The sequence below is a fragment of the Amblyomma americanum genome, chromosome 1 (genome assembly GCF_052857255.1).
Source record: "Amblyomma americanum isolate KBUSLIRL-KWMA chromosome 1, ASM5285725v1, whole genome shotgun sequence".
Lineage (NCBI taxonomy): Eukaryota > Metazoa > Arthropoda > Arachnida > Ixodida > Ixodidae > Amblyomma > Amblyomma americanum.
This window is the reverse complement of record NC_135497.1, coordinates 143312543-143337027: the sequence shown is the minus strand read 5'-3', so window position 1 is coordinate 143337027 and position 24485 is coordinate 143312543. Positions and strand designations below refer to the sequence as shown.

Here is a 24485-nt window from a genome sequence, read left to right as displayed (position 1 = left end):
GGAAACTGCGCTTTCATCACGTGCTGTTCGCTGTTCATGTGGCGAAGCCCTTCACATGAGACTGTGCCGCTTGTGAGTGGTGCGACATAGCGGCGGAACTCCAACACTAACTCCACCGTGTCACACCATGAAGGAAGCAGGGCAGGCCCTTAGTATCTTGGCGCAGTTCCACTTCGACGCTTCCAACGGTCTGCATGCAATAAAACATGAAAAATAGTAATTGCCGTGCCATTCTCATCCCAAAAGCAGGCACCTATTGCCCACTCTTTCACCAAATAAATTTACCATGATGCAAGCAGTTCCTGACTGATTTTTCAAGGTCATTCGATAATTTAAACTTTTGGAGAATTTGAATGGTCACTTTCTCGCAAATTTTCCAAGTAATTGCAGCTGACACGGGAAGAACCCTTAGCTTGATGGCAGCTACAGACGGAACACATATCCCACATATCGAAATACATGCTTGCTGATCGGGGAACACCCCACATTGTATCGCACTACATGTGCTTGCCAAAGCATGCAGGCCGCCCCAGAAATCCCAAACCCACAACCCGAGTAGTGAGAGGCCATGCTGCCCAGCTCAAGCCTAGAGGACCAAAGACAGCTGGTTCGGTGGGTGCAGCAAACAGCTAAGGCCGTAGGAGCCCTGGACAAAGGGTCTCTCCCAGTTCAGGGGGTGCAAAGCTCTTTACTGAATAGTTTGCCGCCACCACCGCTGCAATAAAGATGTTAAATGCTGAAAAGCTGTGTTAACAGTCTCTTTAAACGTCCTCTGCTAAATGAGACCAGCTTCCTTCTAGATTCAAGCTTCACGAGTAGACTGCAGTTTGCCACTGCCCACGCACTGTCTCGAGATGTTCTGTACCAGTATTTTTCACGAAAGCAGTGAACTCAAACCCGTGTTCAATTGCAATACTACTACTACACAGCACTACTGTTGAGTAGAAAAATAGAGCTACTGACTACGTAGATTGGCTCCAAAAACTTTGATGACCAGTTTATTTTCATCTGTGTGAACATCCCCGCAGTCGATGGCAGTCAATAGTCTTGGAACTTGATTTTGCTGTTGACACAGCACAATGCAAATACAGCAAAAGCTCATAAGTACACACTGCACATGTCATTTATTTCCACAATGAGGCAATGTTCATGTCACGTAAAAACGTGGATTTCCATTGAAAACTAGTGGCTTTGTCAATTAGTCATCAATCCAGTTCTCTCTTGCCCATGCCGGCCATGGAGCTTCGTACGTCCAGTTTGGTCCCTGTAAGGATAATGAAAAACAAAAGCTAATAATTAGGGCAGAGGCAGCATGCAATGGATTAAATTTTTGTTCTTGGATTCTTGTTCTATTATTCCGAGCATTGCGGTGATAATGGTGCTCGGCTGCGACCCAAGAGACGCGAATTCGATCCCAGCCACGGCAGTCACATTTCGATCGAGGTGAAATGCTAGAGGCTCGTGTACTGTGCGATATTATTGCATGTTAAAGAGTCCCAGGTGGACGAAATTATCCAGTGCCCTCCACTACGGGCCCCTTATAGCCTGAGTCACTTTGGGACGTTAAACTATAAAACCATAAAAGAGGCATGGACACAAAGGTTTTGGGTGTCCATTTTTCTCAGTGTTGTAGGCGTTACCGAAAAAAAGTAACTAAATACGTTGCTCGTTGCGTTAAAAAAAAGGAACGCGTTACCGCCCTACGTTACCTACAAAAAAAGGTAACGCGTTATCGTTACCGATAAAAAGTACAGCACGTTACTTTGCCTTTACTTCATGACCATAATTTTAAGTTTTCGTCACCTTAAGAACTTACGATAACAATTTTATAAAGCTCACATTTCACATATAACATCTAGCCCAAACAACGATTTTACGCGATATCCTGATTTAACGAGAATACTTTGCACAAATGTGCAGGAGCTTAGCAATGTTATAGTAGTGGCCTAAAGTTGCCTGTAGAGTTACATGTGTTGGATTCTAACTGTGTGGCACATGATGAAGCCATCTTCTGAATGTGGCATTAAACACAAAATAACACTCCAACATCAATTCTAACTTCACAAAGAAAACATCGCTGAACTCTCAACAAATTTAGAGTAATTCTGAAAAATGTGATATTCCAAAATGCTCGGCATGCTTCCACTCTGTAGAGAGTTGTGTGTGTGAGTGGTTTGGGAAGGGGAGCAAGGTGAAGGCAAGTGTGTGAATGCATGTTCGTGCAGGTGTTTCGTGCTTTATGGCTATTCTGCCTTTTTTTTAGTTGGGTGTGTTGTCAAGGGCAGCTGTTTTCTGGCATGCATGCGAGCCCCAACAAGAGTTGTCGGGAGCACCAGTAATTTTTGTTTATTTACATCACTTTAGATGCTCTGCGCTTTTTTTTCTAAAAAAGGTGGCGGAGTGGGTCACAACTGGAACAAAAAGTAACTAGTAACGTGACACCTCATGCTACCGAAAAATGTTAACGTAAGTACGTTACCCATTACAGTTCGGAAATGGTAACGAGTACGTTAATAAGTTACCGAAAAAAGTAACGCGTTACCGGTAACGCCGTTACTTGTAACGTGTTACCGACAACACTGATTTTTCTGCCTTGAAAGAGGCCTATGGGCCTATAGTCATGAAAATGAGCTGGAAATACAAGTGCACAGCAGTGATTATTTAATTGCAAACATTTTTGGACCATTACTTTCGGTCTCTGTCAGCACCAAAGTACGCTCGATATGACAAGTCGACCTGGACTACCACAATAGAGATGACACCTGCGTTTCCATCAAGCACTGATTGTTTCCGAGAGCAACCACTGGATTCCGTGATGTAATAACTGAGGCAAGTGCATCGTGACATCACTCAATGTGGGTTGAAATGCCGAACAGCTCTTCGGACAACATTTAAAATATTGAATAATATTATGTTTCACTCAATGCCTGCAACTGAAACTTGACAGAAGGACCCATGAAGCCAAACATATAGTTTCGTTTGAAATTTTGAGCTTGTACCCCTTTAAGTCAACACCATAAAGGCGTGTTCACATTGGCGAGTCGCGGAGGTCGCACGACTTGTTCTGGTCAACTTGCGATGGGTGTCGAGCGACATGAAGTGTTCAAACAAGCGAGTCGAGTTTGCGACTCTCTTCCCGAGACCTCTCCTCCCAAATGAGAACTGGTGGGGAAGGCGAGGTGCCGCTCTCGTGCCCTTTTCCCCTTAAGCTCACACGTAACAGTGTGAGCGAAAGTAGTAACGACAATGCTCAAGCGTAATGCAGCTTCGAAAGCCCAAAAGGCTGTAGTACAGCAGTGACGAAGCTAGCGGTGCCCATGTATGCGCACGTAAGCGGTGCCCATGTATGCAAGAAATCGGTCAGCGAGCGACTGCCCCAAAAACGTTGCTGGCGACTTCTTCGGGGCTCCCCTTCTGTGATGAATCGGCTCAATTATGTCGCACGACCTCCACAACTATTCAGTGTGAACGTGCCTTAAAAGTAAAGCGTACAGATTTCCAGTTAATTCTTGCTCGTCACTAGAACACATGCAGAAAATGGGGGTTATACATGACACTCTGACATTAGAATGGGGTCCCAGCACAGTGCCAACACAATATTCTATCAAACACAATGCGCATTATAAAAAGCATATTTTTCTCGCACAGAGTCACATGCCCTTAAAGGGACCCTTCAGCATTCAGTAACAGGACCACAAGATTGCTTCACATCAATTATTGGGAACATCCTCAAGAGAATGGAAAAAAGTGCCATGGGCCTAAGAAAAGACAGTGTTTGGCAAAATAAGTCAATGTGCCTATGCAATATCAGTATCAACATGTTCACACAGTGATTCGTGGCATTCATGAGATGTATAAGCACTGTGAACTATTTAATAAACGGTGTGTACCGTGTAGCGCAGGCAGTGCAGATAGATGAGAAGATCTTTAGGTTCAGGGTCCCTGTACTTGCAACGACACTCCTGGCAATCTTGGCGGCGCACAAACTTTACTTTGTCAAAAGCTTGCTTCTCCATCATAGCACGAAATGCAGCTGACTCGTCACCTTCCAGGTAGTGATTTAGGCTTCCTGGGAAGTGGCTGGCACCAGGTTCCTCCAAAGCATCGGCGTCACTTGTTCCATCACCCTCCTCTTCAGGTAAGTAGCCATCTTTTTGGGTAAAAACAGTGAGTCAGTCACACAAATGGTCTAAACCTGAAGCTGTGGAAAAACTGCCCCAGTCAGTAACTGCTGCTGCTGCTGAGGAAGCAAAATCGTGTGACAAGCCACCACAGCTAGGCTAAGCTGAGAAGCTGAACTGCTGGTGAAAAGATTGTTCCTACCTAGGGTAAGGTCCATTTCTGGACCAAGCCACTTTTTAAGGTTGTGAAGTTCCAAAAGGTCTTCCACTAACTGCAAATGAAAATCCAGCCCATAGTGAGGCAACACCAGAGAAAACAACACTGAAAGTATACTGCTGGCACAGACTGACAGGAATACCTGTTCTTTTGTTTTCTCTGTGAGTCCACCTTTTGCCTTTCGAGACCCAAACACAGTGTGATTATAGAGTGGGTCGTTGACGATTGGGTAACCTGAAAGAACAAAACCAAAAATTTCTTAACCAGTTTGCAACAATAGAAGAAAGAGTGAGAGGTGTCCTCACGTGTACCTATGAAAAAAATGCCTGCCAGATTACAACTGCCATTACAATCGTTATTATCATTTGCTTTTTACGACAACTACATAATAATTTACGACAACTAAATAATAATTGAATTTCTTTTCTCATGTTGTTTCGGTTTCATCGACTGAATGATGGCTGCGACATGTAGTTGACCTATAGGTCACATGAGGCACGGAAAAACTAATATAAACGCTGATACGTAGTTTTAACTTACTACAACACTTAAACCAGCCTGCTTCAAGAGCTAGAATTACAACAAACAACGTATGAGTGTTTATCTTTTGAAGAGCGCTCCTGCGGGGGTGGCGTGCCTGGCGCTGTGCACCCTTGACAGAAGCGCTGGCGGTGGCTTGCTGCACGCCCAGTTGCACCAGTGTATGCTTAGAAAGGTGATGAGCGCTCGAGCATCAGACAGAAGCATAGCAGTTTAAACCAGAACGCTATAAAACATCCTCCACACTGAAATGCTATGGAGGAATCAGGACTTTCAGAGCCCGAAGTGAATTAGCGAGCTCAAGATCTGGAGCGAATATGCCTAAACCCTCTCCATACCACAACTAACACTTACGCTTAAAACATTTGCATTACACACTCGTAACCGTCCTGCGAATTTTTTTAACCTCGCGCAAAAAACATGTACCTGACCTTCAGGGCCAGCGTTTAACATGTTTGCTTTACCTCGCCACGACTGGCTGGCACCGTCGAGGCAACTGTCACAAAATCATCATTTTGCGCTGCAATACAGCAAACACTTTTTGAAGCGAATGATGCTAAATACTGATGACACGAACGCAGCAGACTGCATGCTTTTGTTGACAATGGATGGGTAGGCGGACCGGGCGGATGGACATATATGAAATTTCGACTCTAGAAAAAAAAATCTTTTCCCCGCGTAATGAACCCTCCCCCAAACTGATCACTTTTCTGGAAAAAAAGCGGGTTCATTAGGCAAGTAAATACATTACTTGGGATACAACTATTACAACTTATACAGCTTGCAAGACAATTAGCCAGAAGAGTCAATATAGTATTCTTACCCAAAAACTGCAGGTGTACGCGAATCTGGTGCATGCGGCCTGTCAATGGTTTGCCTTCAAAGAAAACAAAAGTGTTTGTACAGCAGCAGTAAAAACTTTGGCCACACTTGATTAGTACGATGTTTTAGGTAATACTAAACCATACTACTGCAAACATTTCTTTTTCAGAAACTCGATGTTTGATAATCTATTTTATGCCAACATTTCAGGACTATTATCCTCCTGCACTGACATTATGCATATACACAGAGCGAATTGTATGTGACTGCAACCAGTATCACAAGGCGGTCGCAGGGCTAATCATCAGGGGCTGATCACCAACAGCATACTTTAATCACCCGAATCCCGATTGTACTACACTTAGGTTAGTACAGCAGGTCGCATCTTCTTTACAAGCTTCAAAGGACACTTGTAGCAACAACCACAACGTTAAGACTGCTTTTAAGGCAGCCAGAATGAATGTTTTAGTATTTCCAAATAGGCTGGACATCTGCAAGAGAGCAAAAATGAGAGACAGAACAAAGCTGTTGTCTGTATCAGTCCCAATTTTCTTCCATTGCTTGCCTGTTTCATCGCAGTGGCCGTACATGCTGGTGCCGTCTATTCACGAATTAATTCGCGCTGCAACATCACTGACTGCACTGCATCACCGCAAGACCAATGCGCACTGCTATGTGCATAATGTGAGTGCAGGAGGATAACAATCCTGAAAGATAAGCGTGCAATGTCGTTAATATGCCGGCATAGCCTGGCTGTTGAACATACATGCTGAAGCCATTTTCACATGAGTTTGAATGAGCTTAATGCATCAGCCATTATATATTCATTTTTTTGCTGTATCGCGAAGTGATGAAACCTGTACAACTGAGTAGATGACAGATGTATCCTCCTTATGGTGTGTGAAGTCTGCCAGTGGGCTAGCAAATGATCCATACATGCCACTACACATACCGCGCATCTCAACACATCACAAGGCAGGCCACAGAAAATTAAGCTGTTGTCACGTTTTGTTTGGTTGCACTGCAGTTCACATTTCATGTGAGAACATGGCACAAAGAAAAGTAGGGGTGATGTTACAATGGTCTTGCAGTGATGCAGCAACATCAGCGACATTGCAGCAGCACAAATTAGTAGAATAAGCTACATCAACATAGGGACTATAAGGAAGCAAGCAAAGAGGAGGAGAAAATTGGAAATGGAAGTAGTGATAGTAGACAATTTTCCCATGATTCTTTGTGTTGACCTTGGAAACGCACCCAAGCCATAAAGCCTTTCAGGTAACCATTTATTTTGTCCCCATCATTTAGACATGTGAATAACAGGAACTACAGATGTCGTTCGTAAGAAAGTCTGAATACATCTTTCATCAAATTTATACCGATAAACAAAAACTTCAGAGCTTTTTCATTCTTCTTTTGTTTGTGTGATAACAGAAAATGTTTGAGAATGTTATTTCTATAATCGCATGTCATTTATAAAGATTAGGTTGTTCACAGTAACTGCCTGCAATATTTCGGAAAACGTTTCCATCGTCACTACAGAAAATATGCTTTAAAAAATTAAGCAATGATTCGTGAATGCAAAATCAAATGAAGTGCAATATCTAAGTTGTTTTCACCAATGCTTTCGGCAAATTCGGATACCAACGTGTACAACCACAAAACGACGACTTGCTTGGTGCCATCCATATCCCTCTGCGACCACTGGTTCAGCCGCCACGGCCCTCCGAAGGTTTCCCCCCATTACTGGTTCGAGGACCAAACGTTGTCGGTACAAATCCCTCACACACACCAGGCTACAACTCGACTAACTTTGTGCGCCGAATCGTGCCTATTCGTTTGCCACCACTCCGAACCCTCTGCGCCAAACGGGAGGGCCACAGTTTTGTCACCAATGGCGACCCCAAGTGGTACCAGTCTTGGCAACCGCTCAGACGGTGCATATATAGCGGAACGCCGGCATATGGGGTAAACCAGCCATCGTGCCAGTCTGACGACTGCGCGTGCGCGATCCCGTGATAAGGGGTCACATTTTGCTGACCTGAGATGTCCGGCCGCCATCTTGAAAGCTCGGATAAACAAGTAACGTTCAAATGCGAGTAGTAAGAGCTAACGCTCTTAAAAAGAAAATTTCCATTCAGGAACAACTCGAAAAAGCACCACTAGCAACTCAAATCCAAGTTTAAAATCACAACCATGTCAGAAGGATACATCAGCGCGGACACAAAAAGGGGAGGAATTGACAAACTTACACAGCACTACACTGGACTTGCCGTTGTAGCTTAGCTTCTTAAACTCTGTCTTGCTTTCCTTTCCATGTGCACCCACACCACAAACTCCAATCTTGTGAGAGATTACCTCTATAGGCTCACAGCAGGTCACCACATCACTGCATAGGATTTGAAAATGAAGCATTCAGTAGGTGATTCGGAAAAAGAAATATAAAATAACGCCTCAACAAAGAAAAGTTATGGTATGTAACATGTTAGATTATAAGACGGGACACCAAGAAGAGAGAAAAAAAGTAGGTCCATGTCCTGAAACATATGGATAGGCAATAACAAGGTGAACGTCCCAGCGAATGTTCAAGGACAGTAAACAATGGTGCAGTATAGCCTGCATAGCCAAATGGTGCATAAGCAGTTTTGGGATGCCAACTATGTAATTAAAGGGGCTCTGAAACACCTTCTGAGGAGAGCACATCAACTCGCTCAATCACTGCACTGCATTGTCATGAAAACCTGAGCCAAATAATACACTTCTACATGCAACAGAGAACCCACAATCCCACGCGAAAGTTGGCGAGCCTTCCCGGCGACTTTTTCATGCTCGCACCCTCCTCCGTCGCTCGTACCTGCATATACAAGTTGAGAGGTGGCTATTGGTTAAATTCTTTTAGACGACAAGTAGCTACCATAGCTGTGGCCAAAAAGCCACGTAGCTCTGGCTATTATTATTATTAAACAATTCAAAACAAAGACAAAAGCATAAACATTAGAGAACTAAGATATACTGTATTTACTTGCGTAATTTTCGCACTTTTTTTCTTTAATATTAAGGCTTCAAAAAAGGGGTACGCAAATTATTCGGTGAGTTCGGGAGAACGTCCTAAAAAACTCTACGAAGGTCAAAACATGCAATGTATATGGTATATTCCTGCATTTAAGTCGACCCCGCACTCGTACCCCTTGCTGGCCAAAAAAAGTTGACTCCAAAAAAAATTCACAGGGCACTTAAGACTGCTTATGTGCTGCGAAAGCAAAAGTCATCATTGTGTGCGTTCAACCTCTACGCAGGCTGCACAGTGAGAAATGAAATGAAGACATGCCTCCAAATGATGATTCCACAAATGTTGAATCAATAAAGATACAAGTAAAACACTCGGACAATGGGTTCGAAAACCTGTCTCGAGCTAGCCTCGAACCTAATGTTGAATTCCAATGGCAGATCCGGATCAAGTTTTTCTGCTCTGTTGGGAGCAATCGTATTCCAATGGCAGATCGGGATCAGACGTCGATCCCGGATCGCTCCGTGGAGCAGCGATATTTGCTCCGCCGAAATCGGCAGATTTGACCGGAACCCCGCGCGACGTTTTACTTTCCTGCGTCTGCTTCCGATCATGACCGGCTGCATCCTTCCTGTCGTCGCTACGCGGTGATCCGGGCAATGTACAAGCAGCATTTTTGACTTTTTTTAAATTGAATTCTCCCAAATGTAATTATTTTTCGTTTTATTCGCGTCCACACAAGTTAAAACGAATAATTTTTTTAACAGGATGTCAATTCCATCGCGGTCAATTCTTTTTGACCACTTTTTAGACCAAAATCGTTGACTTGTTTGAACCTCCCGCGCTTTATGACGTCAGACGACGCGTACTCTTTAAGCCTAGCAGCTCTGTAAATAAGGAAGCAAACTGAAAATTTGGCGCGTTTCATCACTAGAATTTTGTGGTGCGGGCATCATCACACAAAGCGAAAGCTTCGTGCGCCTTTTGTTTGGCGTGAACGCGAGAGACAGAGTGGCGGCAAGGACGAATCGCTGGTGAAGCGAGAGGCCGCGCTTCGAAGGGCGCCGCCATGTTGCCTGAACTTGGAGCTATTCTTGCGCTGAAGTGCCCCCGCGGGAGCGCATGCATTCCATTGGCAAAATGGGAGGGAGTGATCTCCGCCTGAACTACGCGCTCCATTTGTGATCCGGCGGAGCGCTCTCGATCTGCCATTGGAATTCAACATAAGAGACGTATGCCATATGCAACGAGAAATTTTATGACACCAAGTGCAACGGTGTACGACGACAGACAGTTGCTCACAATTTTGGTATGAATGTAGTGGGGAAAACTGGCATCACATTGAGGTCGCTTAGAGGGGGGTACAGACATATAGAAAAACAAACATGTATACAATTGTCTGAAATGACGGTGCTCTATGCTGTGTACATACTACGGTCGCTTGATGACATCACCCTATTTTTCTTGCCATTTTGCCATCACTGGGATTTTCTGTACTATCTGCGTGCGCACGCACACATGCACTAACTAACACAGGCCACTGGCTTTTCTCTTCCTCATAATGGGACTAGTACTAATGCCTTCTTTATTTACCCAGTAACATTGTGCTTGAATGGTCACTATGAGGAGAGAGCATATTTCACACATAACTTCATCGTGCGTTATCAGTTGCAGATCCAGTTACTGGCTGTATAATGTACACATGTAATCCACAATGTCAAGACAGACTGTTCAATAAAGCTCCAAATGATGCAAGGGCAGTTCGGAGAAAAAAGGGGGGCCCTATCTGCACAGTCAATTTTTAGCCTTTTTTTTTGCTCAAAAAATGGGGCCATTATCATTTATTTTTTCCTTCAGAATTTGTCTGGAGGGGGACGATCCCTCCCTTTAAATACACCCACGTAATGATGCAAGAAAATTTCAGTCTTTGTTGGTTAACAATGCTGACTGCAATCTTTTTCTGTATTTCTGCAAGAATTTGAAACATGTCTCAGAACCACACCCTGGCCATATAAAAATGCAAAGCAAGAATCAAGTGCAAAATTGTGCACCGCAGGACATACTCTGGGAAGCAACCTTCAACTCTGCATACATATTCCTTGGAAACCTGCCGCCCCTTGATTTCATTCTCCAGTTCCCGAGCTCTGTCCACTGAGCGACTCATCAACAGCAATCCAGATGTCAGCCTGTCCAACCTGTGCACAGCTGTCAAGAACACCAAGCCAATCAAACAGTAATACATCATACATACACTCCAATAGGTTTTTTCTCTAAAAAAAAAGCTTAATCAGAGCTACATCTACATATCCTCTCTATGCAGCTGCTTTGCTTGACCACGCATGTGTCAATAGACAGCCAGAAGAAATTAAATAATCAGGTGACTGAATAAAAGAGTTGAACTGACTTCATGGCATATACCTCCATTGCAGGCAACTGTTGCTGTTCTACATGAAAGAGCATTCATCTTATTAGCAGCAAGTAAAGCATTTGCTGGTATGCTCAAGCATTTCCAAAATTGCCTAACTGCTGAAATACATATAAAGCCAATTGCCTGAACAAGGTCTCATGGTTTTAGATTGACCATGGTTTGACGTACATACACATACCTCGAAGGTTTAATGCTTCCTGGTATCAAATGAAAAAAAAAATGCAGTGGCCCTTGAAACTAACAATGGAGTCAGTGCAGCATTATTATCCTTTTATAGTGCCACAGCAGTGCTGAATACTGTGCATAAGTGGTGCTAAAGGCCGCTGAACGCTGCCTACGTGTGATAAAAATTTTAAACTCCAAATTACCATTTGAAGCATTACCATTTGAAATTTGAAGCAACTCAATCTGTCAAACCCAGGCTTCCTGAAACGCATTGTGCGCCTCCTCGTCTCAATTCTCCTGAGTGCGAAGTGCACATTTCTCATACACTTGTAGCAAATTTTTAATGTTTGCTTGTGAAAACATAACTACTCACAGGTGATGAATATGTGGAAGCTTACTGTGCAAGTTCTGCAAGCCATGTTCCTTGGCGAGGATGAAAATAACAGAATTGTGACGATACCTCCCGCATGGATGAACCTAAAGATATGCAGTCAAAATAATAATAAAAATTATTTCACTCCATTAGTAAAGTGCTGTATAAAAACATGGAAGCTACCAGAGCATTCCCACTTAGTGCTTATAGTAATAAGAAAAGCTTAAATAAGATGTAACTTACAGGTATAGATGGAGGTTTGTCAATGACAACCATGTCATGAGAATTGTGAAGTATTTTTATAGGTGCGCCCAGAACCGGAACTTCATGCCTGTAAAAAAAATTTTAATGTGTGTTATAACATGTGCAGCTTTAAAAATGAATACATAGACCACATTATTAGGTACCAAAATGCACATTAAAGACAAAAAAAAAGTGGCAATTAAGCATTCTGAACAAAGGAATTCAGAATACAAATCTGGCCAAACTAAACTAACAGTAACCAAAAAGATGTGTCTTTGCTTGTAGTGCAAACACCTGAACGAAGGTGTAAGACAACAAGCCATAACCAGATTAGAAACCTGTATTTAAGGGACACTTCACATCTTTTCGCCATGATGCCAACTATGATTCAGCTGAATTCTTAATGTCAAACAAAAGAAGCTACATAATGAATTACAAAAAATGGTAAACTTAAAGGGACCTTGAAATAATCTTGACGGTCATATTCTAAAGCAACAAATCTGCAGAGATGGTCTTTGTGAGTATTCAAGTGAAATTTATAAGCTCTGCATGGACCCTATAATTAAAAAAAAAAAAAGACTTAGGGGATGCTTAAAGGGGCCATGACAGCCTATTTTCACGCATACCCTGCTTATCGCCTTTAATTCCCAACGGGTTAAATTACAATTCCACGAATTTTCAGTTGATTCTGAGCGGTAAATATTTTTAAAATGAATTTTTCTCGTTTCTTCTGCGAACTGCTTGCTGGTCTGGCAACCTCTGATCGCTGACGTCATGAGGGCATACACGCCCTGCGTCGTCTGCTGCGAGCTGTTGAGGTGCTTGCATGCACACCGTAGACAGCGGTCGCTCGAAAAGTTTTTTTCTTTTAGCTTAGCAAAATAAAATGCACTTTCCGTGTTCTCTTTTGGGAAGCCTTCAACTTAGTACGCGAGTTGAGTGATCCTTGGGAAAGTGGACTTGCTCGTGGCCCCTGTTTTGTGATTGTTGAGGAAACAGAAATCGATGGACCCCTGCTTTACTATTTACGCTTAGAAGCATGCTGTTCGTATGTTATGAGTGTGGTCTCTTTTGAGCAGTCAAGTACTCCCGTATGTGAAAAGCGGCACGTGCTGTGCATGCCTTCGCTGATGTGCGCCGTGAAAGTCGCGGCGTTTTGTAGCTAGCTACCAAGTTCTTGTCCGCTATTCATCGGCTCGATAATTAAACTCATATTATTAAAAGGTGGCACTAGAGTAACCTTGAGGCACGAAAGGAGGAGAAAAGTGCCGAGTGCGACGACTTCCCCGCTGCATGTACGCGTTTTTAAGTCGAACATACATTTCCTTTAACTCGTAGAACCCTTTTGCAGGAACCAAGCCGCTTGCAAAACACTACGCGACTCGAATGCTTTCACTGTTTGAACCAATTAATAGTCGCCGCCGTCTCAATGAGTGGTTCAAAATAATAGTACAGCATTTAGCATTTTGCTCTGCGTGCGCACTGTGCCCCAGGAGTGCGACAATTACGATAACTGCAGCCCCGCGCTGAGGTTGTTTACATGACTGTGCACAAACAGTACAGCTCGTTTGCGTGACAGCTCATTTGCGTGGCGCTTCTTGCTAATTGTATCTGCTTTCTCTTATGTTACCAAAATTTAATTTTAGATTGCTTTAGCTAAAAATATGTTCGGACATTACCTGAATTAATGAAAACAACCAGATTTGTTGTCCACAGTCGACGCCAACGGCTGCAGCCGGCTGCCTTCTGCATATGCTATGCAGACCGGGTCACATATTGGCACTTCCCCCTTATTGTACTCGTGTCCTGCGATGCAGGCAGTCGTCGCTTTGAGGGCACTGTAGCCGAAACTACGCGCGACAGCTATTTGCCGGCGCTAAAACTTGCGAATTCACTCTCCGCAATCGCCGAAATCGCACACACGAATCTTGAGTACTCACTAGGCCTCGTCACGAAAGCGGCCGGCAGTCCAGCGTCGACCGAAATTCAAGAATATAGCAAAAGTTCCTCACTAATTATAGTAAAAAAGGGTGAAGATATGATATGTAGCCGCTCGTTTCGCTTTTTTCGATACGGATAAGGTACACAAGCGCAGGCGACGGCAACGAGCGGCACCGTCGTGCGGCGTTTTCTGCCCGTATCGCTTGCCTCGCCGATCGGTTCTATGCGCAGGCACCGATTGAAAGCACATCTTCACTGGTGCACATGTCGCCGTGGCTGGCATGAGGTACAATAAGTTTTAAAATTCTTAAATTTATACAGAATGTCATACCAACTAGCCCCCTACCACACTTCTGGTTCCCACTAAGTTGACTCTTAACATTGCTACGATATGCGGTCGTTGATCATGCTGGCGTCGTCGTCGGTCTAGCGTGACAGACCAGTGCGTCAGCGACGGCATTTGCATACTGACCAGCCCACCGACCGTCGTCGCATCAGCCTATAGTGTGACCGGACCCTATCTATACCAAAGAAAAACTGCATTACTGTTATTATCGCTTTTGCGGCACCAATCACTCATATATGGGGGACGACTGCTACTTCGATTGCCCGCAAAAGTACAGGGGGGAATGAGACCTCGCTGCGCATATTGCAGCGAGAGCAGACATTGCTCCATGCATACCCTAGTGATGTCACGAGAGCATTCAATATGGCGGTCACTGTCGGTGGGAGGAGTCTCCCGGTCTCAATTTCGATCGCATTTTTTGGAATATACAGCACGTCCAGGGTAGCCAAATTTCGGAAATTGAATCATAAGATCTTGTACTGGTTACTGAAGCACAAAACTGAAATATGAAGAACGACCATGTCATGGCCCCTTTAAGCTTCACCTTTAAGAGGACACGATAGCATTATTGGGTCCCATTTGCATCGCCTACTCAACGCTTACACGATGACCTAATTCCTAATTGGCATACTCATAATTACTTATGCACACGTAAGTACATGTCCCTTGAAAAGTACCGTAAGCCAAGGACCACACCACGTTAACTAGGTCCACCTTTATTCATCTTGAACGAATGTGCATTTGTGGTCTATGAGTAGCATGCCCGTCTTGCAATCCGAAGGTCCTGGGTTTGATTCCCACCCTAACCCAAATTAACCCAATTTTCTTTTCAGCTGAATTAATCTTCTTTGGTTAATGGAACCTCCATGTGAAATTTAGTGTCAATCTCAACAATCTTTAACCTGTTCCTGAATTTCATTAATTTTTTCTTCCATCGAGATTTTTTGCTCACGGCCCACGACAGTGACGCCAATGACGACGACGGTGCCGGCTATTCTATGACACGGAACCGTTAATGCTATCATGTTAAAATTGCTGCTTGCAACTGATTAGGATGACCCATCACTATGCGTTCTCAGCCGCCCCTAACCCAATGACAAAATGGGCTGTCTAGGCAAGCCTTCTCATTGGGTGTGCCCAAGTGACAGAGGCGCAGTATCAAACTGTTTTCTTAGTTGTTTTTTTTTTGCATGTCGGTGCGCACGAGTTCAGAGGGGAGAGGAGGAGCATTATTTTTAATCACCAATATTTTAGGAGCTAATGATGCTAGCTTAAAAATTTTTCCGTTCAATGACAAGTGATGGAATACCAATCACTCAAACCCTTTTCCTAACCTCAGTAAATAGCATTTCATGATCCCTTTAAGCAAAAATTGTCAAAAAAAAATGATGCGCCTATTCAGACCCAATTGAAACAGACTATCAGCTCAAATAGTATAAGTTTGCATTTTAAAGTTACCTGATCACTAGCATTTCTATGCAAGTTGAAGATACAAAATCTATGTAGGTTTTCCCCTTCACCACCACATTTATGGAGCAAAAGTAGTTTTCTTGATGTGCCAAACTCAGAATTTTACTAAAATCAATTTCCTGCAAGTAATTTCTTTAGTGGGTGCAGTGCAGACTGAGAGATGATGAAGGCTGCACTCTATATTGTATTCTCTACCAAGTGACAATGAAATCAACACATTTCTGGTTACTGCAGGTGCCCACTACAGGTGTGTGCAAGTTGTTAGTTGGCCAACATCACAATGAAGCCATCGCTGTTTATAACCAGTGAATGCCTTAGCTTCAGACATGTCTCCAAATCCATCCTCAGCAAAATGCACAGAGTGTCCCTGAATTTCTAGAGCTTCCAACCATTAATTTTCACTTTGTTTTGACTGTGAAATAAAAGAAAGTCAAACCCTAAGAAATCCTGCCACTATCCTCGCTCACAGCAGCCTGAAAGGTGACACAGCTTTAAAGGCGAAAGCCCTTATAGGCTCATGACTTGCCAGCGGGGACGTTCGCAGGAGTGTCACTATAGCTGCCAATTAAACTTATGACGTCATCAGTGGTGTAGTGTGTCGTAGCTATATACCTGTATATACACACAGGGTGTCCCAGCTAACTTGGACCAAGATTTGAAAAAAAAAGAAGCCTAAACGTTCTTCAGAACTGTAATCGCGTGGATATTGTTAAGGTTTATCTAAAGTTACAGTACCATTTCTAGATTATCCTACTTGAATAGTTGTTCGAGATAAATTAATTAACTTTTTAAATATAGCTTGCAGCATTCAGGCGTCAATAGGAAAGTTGAGGAGCTCCACAAATATTGCCAAACCCAGGCACTTCCAACGCGATTGCCTTAGCGTGGCCGTTTTTATTCGGGAAAAACAAAAGCCTGCGGAGTTTAAAAAATACCACGTGACAGTGCGCTCCGAATGCCAGAACGCGCCGCAGTTACAGCGCTCTCATGGAAAACTTGTTAGAAAACTAGTACTGTTGTTACAAGCATTTAAAAAGCTCTGCCACTGACTAGGTGTGCAGATAGTGAGTCGCGCAGTTAGGCAACTGAAATGACCTAGATCAAGAAACCGACAGCTTTTCTCAAGCTCTTCCCATTGGGAGTGAGTGGATGACAAATGGCATGGAGTCTAATGGGTGGATGAAGGCTAATGGGTGGCTTGGCAGCTTTAGGTTTAGTACTGTGGCAAAAGTTTCTGAAATTTCAAGTGCCATTACCATGCCGAAATGCTATGCAGCTATCGGGGGCATCAATACGCACTCTGTACATGAACGTAAACACCGCATGTGTCTCCATACTACAGCGAACAGCAAATAATGCACAGCATATGGAAACCTTTTGTTCATGCATGTGGCTTTCTGGTAGGGTGCTTGCCTGGTTTGGTGAGAATGAATCGCAAATCTGCATCATCTGTGATGCTTCCAACTTTAAAATTGCAAAAGCTGCACTACCAGCCCCATCTTTTGTTGGCAAGAGAAGCTCAGATACGACATACTTGTGCTATTTCACGGTCTCACAAGTAGTGCTCTACTTTGCTGATGTGCTGTCAATTTTCCAATCTTGCGTAGTATGTAAATGCCAGCAGGTAAACATACGCACTTGCATGCAGAATAATGAAAGCATGAAAGCATCACGGCCATTGATGGCTTGCCCCAATGGGAGAAAGCATGGGGAGAAAGCACGCATCGCAATATCACTTTGCCGGCACCCCTTATCAGCTTATGATGCAGCATTACTCGAAGTAAATATATGCAAGTGTGAGTTACCATGCTGAATAGGCTAGTTTTATTTACATCGACAAGGGAAACAAAAAAGCCTAAAATCTAAATTAAATATTAATGTTCATGCTTACCTGTGCAAAGTGTTGGCCAGGAGGTCATTGTCTTTGAGACGGTAGTCTGTGCCTACAGGCCTGCTATTTACAGTTACAAGGCCACCTTTTATAGCATTCTCCTGAGAAAGAAAAATAAAAAGAAAAGTGCTGATCTTGTGCAATAACACTTGTGCCATGTTGAGAGCAGTTTCTCACAAAGGTAAATAGTAAATTCTGCCGCTTAATGTCCTGAAGTAACACATCGGCTAAGAGGGACTACGACGTTTTTGCATTCCGCCTCCATTGAAATATGCCCGCAGCAGCCAGGATCGAACTTGTAACCTAGAGATCAACAGTGGAACACCACAGCCACTCTGCCAATGTAGTGGGTACTGTTTTCACACAGAAGTGACATGACAAACCAATGAGAAAATGGTCATTATCAAAGCTGCTGTTCACTTTTACAGCAGAAAGTTATTACCCGTAAGGTGTAGATGGTTTCAAATATCTTCTCACAATATAGATATGACCACCACAACGCAGTACTTTTTCTTTGCTCCACTGTCTGACATATCTTGATACATGTTGCTTCAATATAGGACTGTCTAAGGTGTTGTACTAGAATGGTCTTGCCTTTCACAACATTCATTACTTAAATTCAAAACTAATACTGTCACTGGCCCACCAACCTTCATTCATGATTTAATATTAGCTTTGTGGTCTTACTCCCACCTGGCTCCAAACATGCATTAAAATCTAGTCATATTTGATTTGTACACAAATTTTGTTGCCATAGGCAATGAACTGTCACTTTATATTTGCTCCATTTTGAGGCTCTTCTGGTAAAAAAACTTCTGGTAAAGTAACTTCTAGCCAACTTTTTAGATAACAGGAACTCCAACGCTATAAAGGTTATCACCAATTATTCTTCAAAAACACTACTAGTTAAGTACCTACTAAAACTACAAACACACTAATAAGCATTCCATGTTGCCAGTCAATGTAGTCAACTGTTCACTCAATTCTTTCATTCTGCACATCGCTAGGTGGCTCAGTGGTTAGGGCGCTTGGCTACCAAGCTGGCGGACACGGGTTCAATCCCAGCCGCAGTGGCCACATTTTAATGGAGGTGAAATGCTAAAGGTACTCATGTGCTGTGTGATCTTAGCGCTTAGGTGGCTCAGTACATTTGATGTTTGGCTGCTGATCCAAGATCGCAAGATCAAATTCCGGCTAAAGCGGTCATATTTCAACGGAGGGGAGATGCAGAAATGATTCTGCGCTGTGCAATGTCACCGCACGTTTAAGAAAGACAGGTGGTCCAAATTAATCCAGATAAATTAATCCTGTATAAGTGGATACTACATACATAACCATGTAGGTAGGGGATAGGTTATCCATGTTATCCAGGTGAGCTTCAAAGAATAAGGAGCAGTAGGCGAGGATATCCCTGATAGAGAACAGGGACTTCTATGGGCAATCGGTGGGAATGCATTTCTGCAGCAGCTGCGCACAGCATTTCACATATGTATCTGGAATGCCTTTTCCCCTTTCAGTCAAAATGCTGTGACCGTGACTGGTACTGTGCTGTAAATTTAAGCTTCAAAGCGGTATCCTAAGCACTGCCGTGGCAGAAAGAATAAGAAAGAAAATCTGTGCCTTAATGCCCCAAACGAGAAGTGACAGTGGCAGCTCCATCATTTTTGCACAAAATGGCAGCACAATTTTTTCAAAGCTGTATTCATCACACACATTAACTACAGCAGCAATGGCCCAGTAGTAAAGCCTCCTGGTGTCACCAAAAAAAAACAGTACCTGACTGAAGTGCGGCATAATCAGAGGCCAATGGTCTGGTAGCCTGCTTTGCCCTGATAAGATGTTCAGTACAGGCACTCCTGGCTATGTGATGGTGATCATGTAATACCAGAGTGCTGATACCACTGAGTTTTCTCTTTCCCGTTACATGGCATGACTACAGATGGCACAGGCTAGAATCACAGGGCCGCAGATCACACTTCTTACTGACGAGCAGGTGAACACAATAACATTGCTTACATTATGCAATGAAGCCCCCACCAAAAACTCTTGCAAAACTGCTGTGATACAGCTATCACAGTACAAGAAAACTTATGAAGGAAGCCAACAGTCACTGAAACCAAGGAAAGCATACTGAATTTTTTTTTATTTGCGGTGTTCATCAACGGACAATTAGTAGCGTAATCATTTTGTGTCTGAAATTAAAGATAACTGATTATAAACTATAAGAAAAACAGCCACTGGTGCTAGTGAACACTTTCAAGTTCTGTTGCATGCAACATAAATATCACCAAAAGTAAAAGGTTGGCCACTGCCACAGCTCAGTTGGCAAAGCACCGTACACAATATACAAAGGTCGTGAGCTCGGATCCCACTGACGGCATGCAGTTGTTTTTTCTACTTTCTAATCAATTATTTTTCAGGCATAGAATGATTAAACAAAAAAATATTTTAAAAATTTTCAGCCAACACTGCCTCAGTGTTCGACTTAAGAGCGTTAGCTACGGGAGCTTCAAGTGTTTACATCGGTGTGCTCAGCAAACGAGGAGAAGACCAAATCCAAACATCCGGGATGTTTCCTTTCCGGAAAATTCCCTTCTATGAGCCAAGCAGTGCCATCTACCTCATGGATTTTGAACTTTGAACTACTATTGCGATTTACAGCCATCGTCGCTATATCCGGTATATTTTTTCGTTATATCAGTTAATAAATTTTATAAATGTAAGCATCACAACATGACAAATCGATTGACATCTTCCGGAACTCCCTGCAACAAACGGTTTGGCTGTAATGGCCGTCTGAAGGTCCTCGGAATGCACGGTTTGGGGGCGGAAAGGTCGTCGTTGCGAATCCAACACATATTTTGGACTTCATCTCAATTAGAAATTTTATCCTCCAGAACATGCCAAGTCATTTTACACCACTTCGAACATTCTGCGTCAAATGGATGGACCCCAAATTTTATGCAAATGATGGTCCTGGGGGGGTCCAATTTGTATGGCCGCTATACTGGCACATATATAACGGATTGAAAGTATAGGTATCAAATGAGGCACTATGCACCCACTGTTGCTATGTCATATAGTGTGGTCACGTGGTTACTGTTTTGGTCAATTTGCTTTCATTGCAGACAGACGCTTCCTTGACAAATGTAAGTAGCAAAAGCTAACGCGTTAAAAACCTATACACTTTCCTTGGTTTCGATGACTGATGAATTCCTTCACAAGTATGCCATAATGACCCTTCATTTCCCTACCTTTGTGTGCCCTAAAAACAAACTTTATAGATAAAAATGAGAATGTGCAATCTGGGCATAGTGAATAAATCTGCACATGTAAGCAGCAATGTAACAATTCAATGACAATCTACAAAATTTCCTTGTCTCTGATGACAGGTCATCACGGTTACTTACATAGACCTCTCTAGAATGAGCTCTGAACTCCCTGGTAAACACATCCACAAGAAGGTGTCCTACCCAGCGACCCTTGCAGAATGTAGTGTAAGTGAAATAGTAGGGGTAAACCTTCCGCAGTCCTAGAAAGAAACAATGAAATATTTCCAGACAAACGCATCACAGCATACACAGAATAGACCAAGTTACTAAAAGACACCGTCACGCACCATGCTGAAAATAGTACTCAGTCTCGTCAAATCTGTCACGGCCGAAACCGGGCCGCAGCTCCTTCTGCCCCTGCCTAATCTGCAAGTGCAAAGCAATATCATACTCAACAACATTCTTCGTAGACATGGCCAGTCTTGCAAATGAAGGCGACGATAGCCTTCAAACGCAATAAACTACATCGTTTTTTTTTTCTCTTCCAAACCAACAACACGGCTACATGTGGATCTCTCTAGGTTAAATATCTCCTCATAACAGAAATTCGACAGCAGCAGAATGTTCAGTTTTGAGTCGTGCAGGCAAACACGAACGCTATTACGAGGCGATACCCAATGGTACACCGAATACAACCAACTTAGGGCAAGCACAGTTGTCAATACTGGAAACTGCGACCTTACCTTTTTAATATCCAGGCCAGTAATAGGTTCCTCGGCTTTTCTTTTCACTCCGCAACCAATATCAGCTTCCTCCACAACGTCGCTAAGAGATTCCTTCGGTGCAGTGCTCATCACAGCCGAAATTAAATTCCTGAGACTGCGGCCCAAGTTACCGCGCGTAAGACAGATCCTCTCAGTAGTGACAACCAGCATGGATTCAACCAAGTGGTAATGCCACGTAGCGGAACGGCGATGCGGTAAAAGGGAGCTCACGAGACTCTAAACATTCAAGAACGGGCACCGCGCAGAACCGCCGTGCTACCCGCACCGTGCAGTCTGCCTTCTCGTCTCGACTTCTGACTACACTTGGCTCTCATCGGCTTTGAACGCTTGGACTTGTTCGCCAGATATCGGCGGACACTTGAACCGCGTCGTAAGGGAAGGGATCAAGGAGCGACCGAGAGAAGAAAGGAAGAAAGAGGTGCCCTAGTGGAGGGCTCCGGAATAATTTCGACGAGTTAAGCAGGGCACAAGTCATGTCACAGATACAAAGGCTAAGGAACTCGGCAGCAGGGAGGGCCCTCCTAAGAAGGCTGAACTATGAGGGGGTCCTGGACATAGAGGATAGATCGGCAAACATTCCAGACGAAATACGTCGAACCTACCAGGTTAGCCCTATACCCAGGAATATGGATCCAAATCTACACGCAGCCAGAAGATAGGCAAGGGCTGAATATGTAGAGGCGAAGATAGCCACACAAGATCAGGTAGTCTACATTGACGCCACTCTGTACCCGTGGACTCGTAGTCAAAGCAACAAGAAAACGGTATCGGCTGTCACAACAAAGGAAGGTGGCCTCATCAGCGGCGCATCCACGAGAGATGGGACGATAACTGAGGCAGAGGAGATCGCCGTAGCTCTACCGGCAGCCGAGGGTTATCGCACCAACAAATCTCTCACAATCATAACAGATTCCCAAGAAGCGTGCAGACGCTACATGGTAGGAAGAATCAACAAGAATGCGCTAAAGATTCTCTTGAAAACGCAGCGAACCAGCGAAAAGATCCAACATATAGGATCTACTGGGTACCGGGACACGCCGGAGTCGAAGGCAATCCAAAGGCGGACAAGTTAGCTCGCGAGCTTACTATCCGAGCTGGTGCGTCAAACGCCTCGGACGGCCCGGAGATAAAGGTAGAGCTCACGTACGCAGCTATCCTCAACCTCATCAAAGGCAGAAGACGCAAAATATCCCCAGCCACATCCTCTGCTAACACAATATGAAGTGACATATGGAGAAGACTCCAAACAGGATCCTTCCACAACCTTCACATTCTACATAAGATGTATCCGGAGCAGCTGTATAGGGATACATGTCCGTAGTGCGGGGCAACCCCCATGCTGTATCATATCACATGGGAATGCATACACAATGTAGCTTTCCGAGGTAACAAAGAGCCAAATGCGGAGCAGTGGTAGGACCAGTTAACCAGCAGCCAGCTCAAGGTCCAAAGAGACCTAGTGAGTCACGCATGCCGGATGGCCAGGGACCTGCCGGATGGCCTTGGAATAGGGGCGCCAACCACGCTCAGCCTGGAAGACATCGGCAATCTTCGGGCAAGCAGCAAGACTCCTTTATTATAGCAATAAACTTTATTCACTCACGCATTCGACCACATGAGAATTCCAAAATGCGAAAATGAAAAAAAAAGGTGTTTTGAGAAAAGGTGCAGTCTATCGCACTTTCGGCGGACATATATTACCAGTGATCTTAACAAGCAAGGACTGAGCACGTGCCGCGGCGGCCGGGTTGCGATGGAGGCGAAGCCAGCGATGCGCGGAGTGCGCTCGTGTTCTGTGCAATGTAAGCGCACGTGAAATTATTCCGGCGCCCTCCACTGCAGGTTTTTTTTTTTTCTCTTTCTTCGGAAAACAACTTCCTCATTCATCCCTGCCCTCACGGCGCGTGCGGTTTTAGTTTTGAGGAGGAAAGGCGCAGTAACAGTCTCTCCATTGCCGATGGACCGGACATTTGTGATGTGCGGCACTTGTTGTGGACGTGCCCAGCGACGGCTGCTATCAGAAAACGGCTCCTCAGGGAGGTGGGCCTGCGGTGGAACCGCGAAAGTGACTACGTGAAGTGCACAATGGACAACCGTTTCATTAACAACCTCTGCGACTACCTCAGCGCAACGGTTCTTCACTCCTTCTTTTAACTTTCAATCCCGTGCATTCCTTCCCCCCTTTCCTTTTTCAACTTATGCCTCATGGCACACTTCTCGAATAAAAAAAAAAACAGTCTCTCTCGGCAGCCACCCGAACCGCGTCGTTAGGGGAAGGGAATCGAACTAGGGCCTTCAGACAAACACTTGCCCCAACCCTTATAAAAACTCCATTATGTATCCGGGAGTATTCTCGCACCAGCGTAAGCTATGCGGTCAAGATAGGAACGACTTAGCTCATATACTGCATGATTAATGTCCACGGGACACACCGCCGATGGACCTGCAGCTATAGTGAACTAGAATATAGTATTCTAGTTCACTGTACCTGCAGCTCTCGAACCGCGAAGAGTGGGAGGTTGCAGTGCTCAGCTCCGACCCGAGGACCCAATTCCGGGCCGTGAGCCGAGCTTTGGAAGTCGCCAAGCGCCTAGGGCTCCTGGCCACATCACGCGACCAGCAGTGAAAGAAGAAAAGCACAATGAAGACCCCACATGATCTACGAAAGATCACCTTTGAATGAATTTCGACCACCACATTCTTTAACCTTTTTCTTAACCGATAATTGCTGATTTGCCCCCTTACTGCTGTCCAGATATTTGCTTGTCACGACACACGGTACAAGAGCGCCACTAGCGGCACATCTGCTATATAATAAATATTTTCAACAGCATATGATCTTTTAATATATACTGCTTACCTGC

General features: G+C 44.0%; 1 protein-coding gene across 1 annotated transcript; it reads right to left on the bottom strand.

Annotated features, from left to right (window-relative positions):
• Nucleotides 1–1105: 1105 nt before the first annotated feature.
• On the bottom strand, nucleotides 1106–24409 carry LOC144113789 (pseudouridylate synthase RPUSD2-like). Its single transcript, XM_077647113.1, has 13 exons — nucleotides 21580–24409; nucleotides 21184–21262; nucleotides 20975–21096; nucleotides 17565–17665; nucleotides 11917–12004; nucleotides 11699–11777; nucleotides 10771–10912; nucleotides 7953–8089; nucleotides 5702–5755; nucleotides 4481–4572; nucleotides 4324–4393; nucleotides 3891–4150; nucleotides 1106–1264 (listed from the first exon to the last, which is right to left on the bottom strand). The coding sequence occupies exons 1-13, from the start codon at nucleotides 21769–21771 to the stop codon at nucleotides 1199–1201; spliced, it is 1482 nt and encodes a 493-aa protein (XP_077503239.1). The 5' UTR covers nucleotides 21772–24409; the 3' UTR covers nucleotides 1106–1198.
• Nucleotides 24410–24485: the final 76 nt, after the last annotated feature.

What these genes read in the sequence shown, in the direction of transcription:
- LOC144113789 (XM_077647113.1), bottom strand. Translation starts at nt 21,771, where the DNA reads ATGCTGGTTGTCACTACTGAGAGGATCTGTCTTACGCGCGGTAACTTG. An exon ending in ACAAACCTCCATCTATACCT is followed by an intron (nt 11,778 to 11,916) that starts GTAAGTTACATC and finishes GCATATCTTTAG; the next exon opens with GTTCATCCATGCGGGAGGTA. An exon ending in CAAGTCCAGTGTAGTGCTGT is followed by an intron (nt 5,756 to 7,952) that starts GTAAGTTTGTCA and finishes TTTTCTTTGAAG; the next exon opens with GCAAACCATTGACAGGCCGC.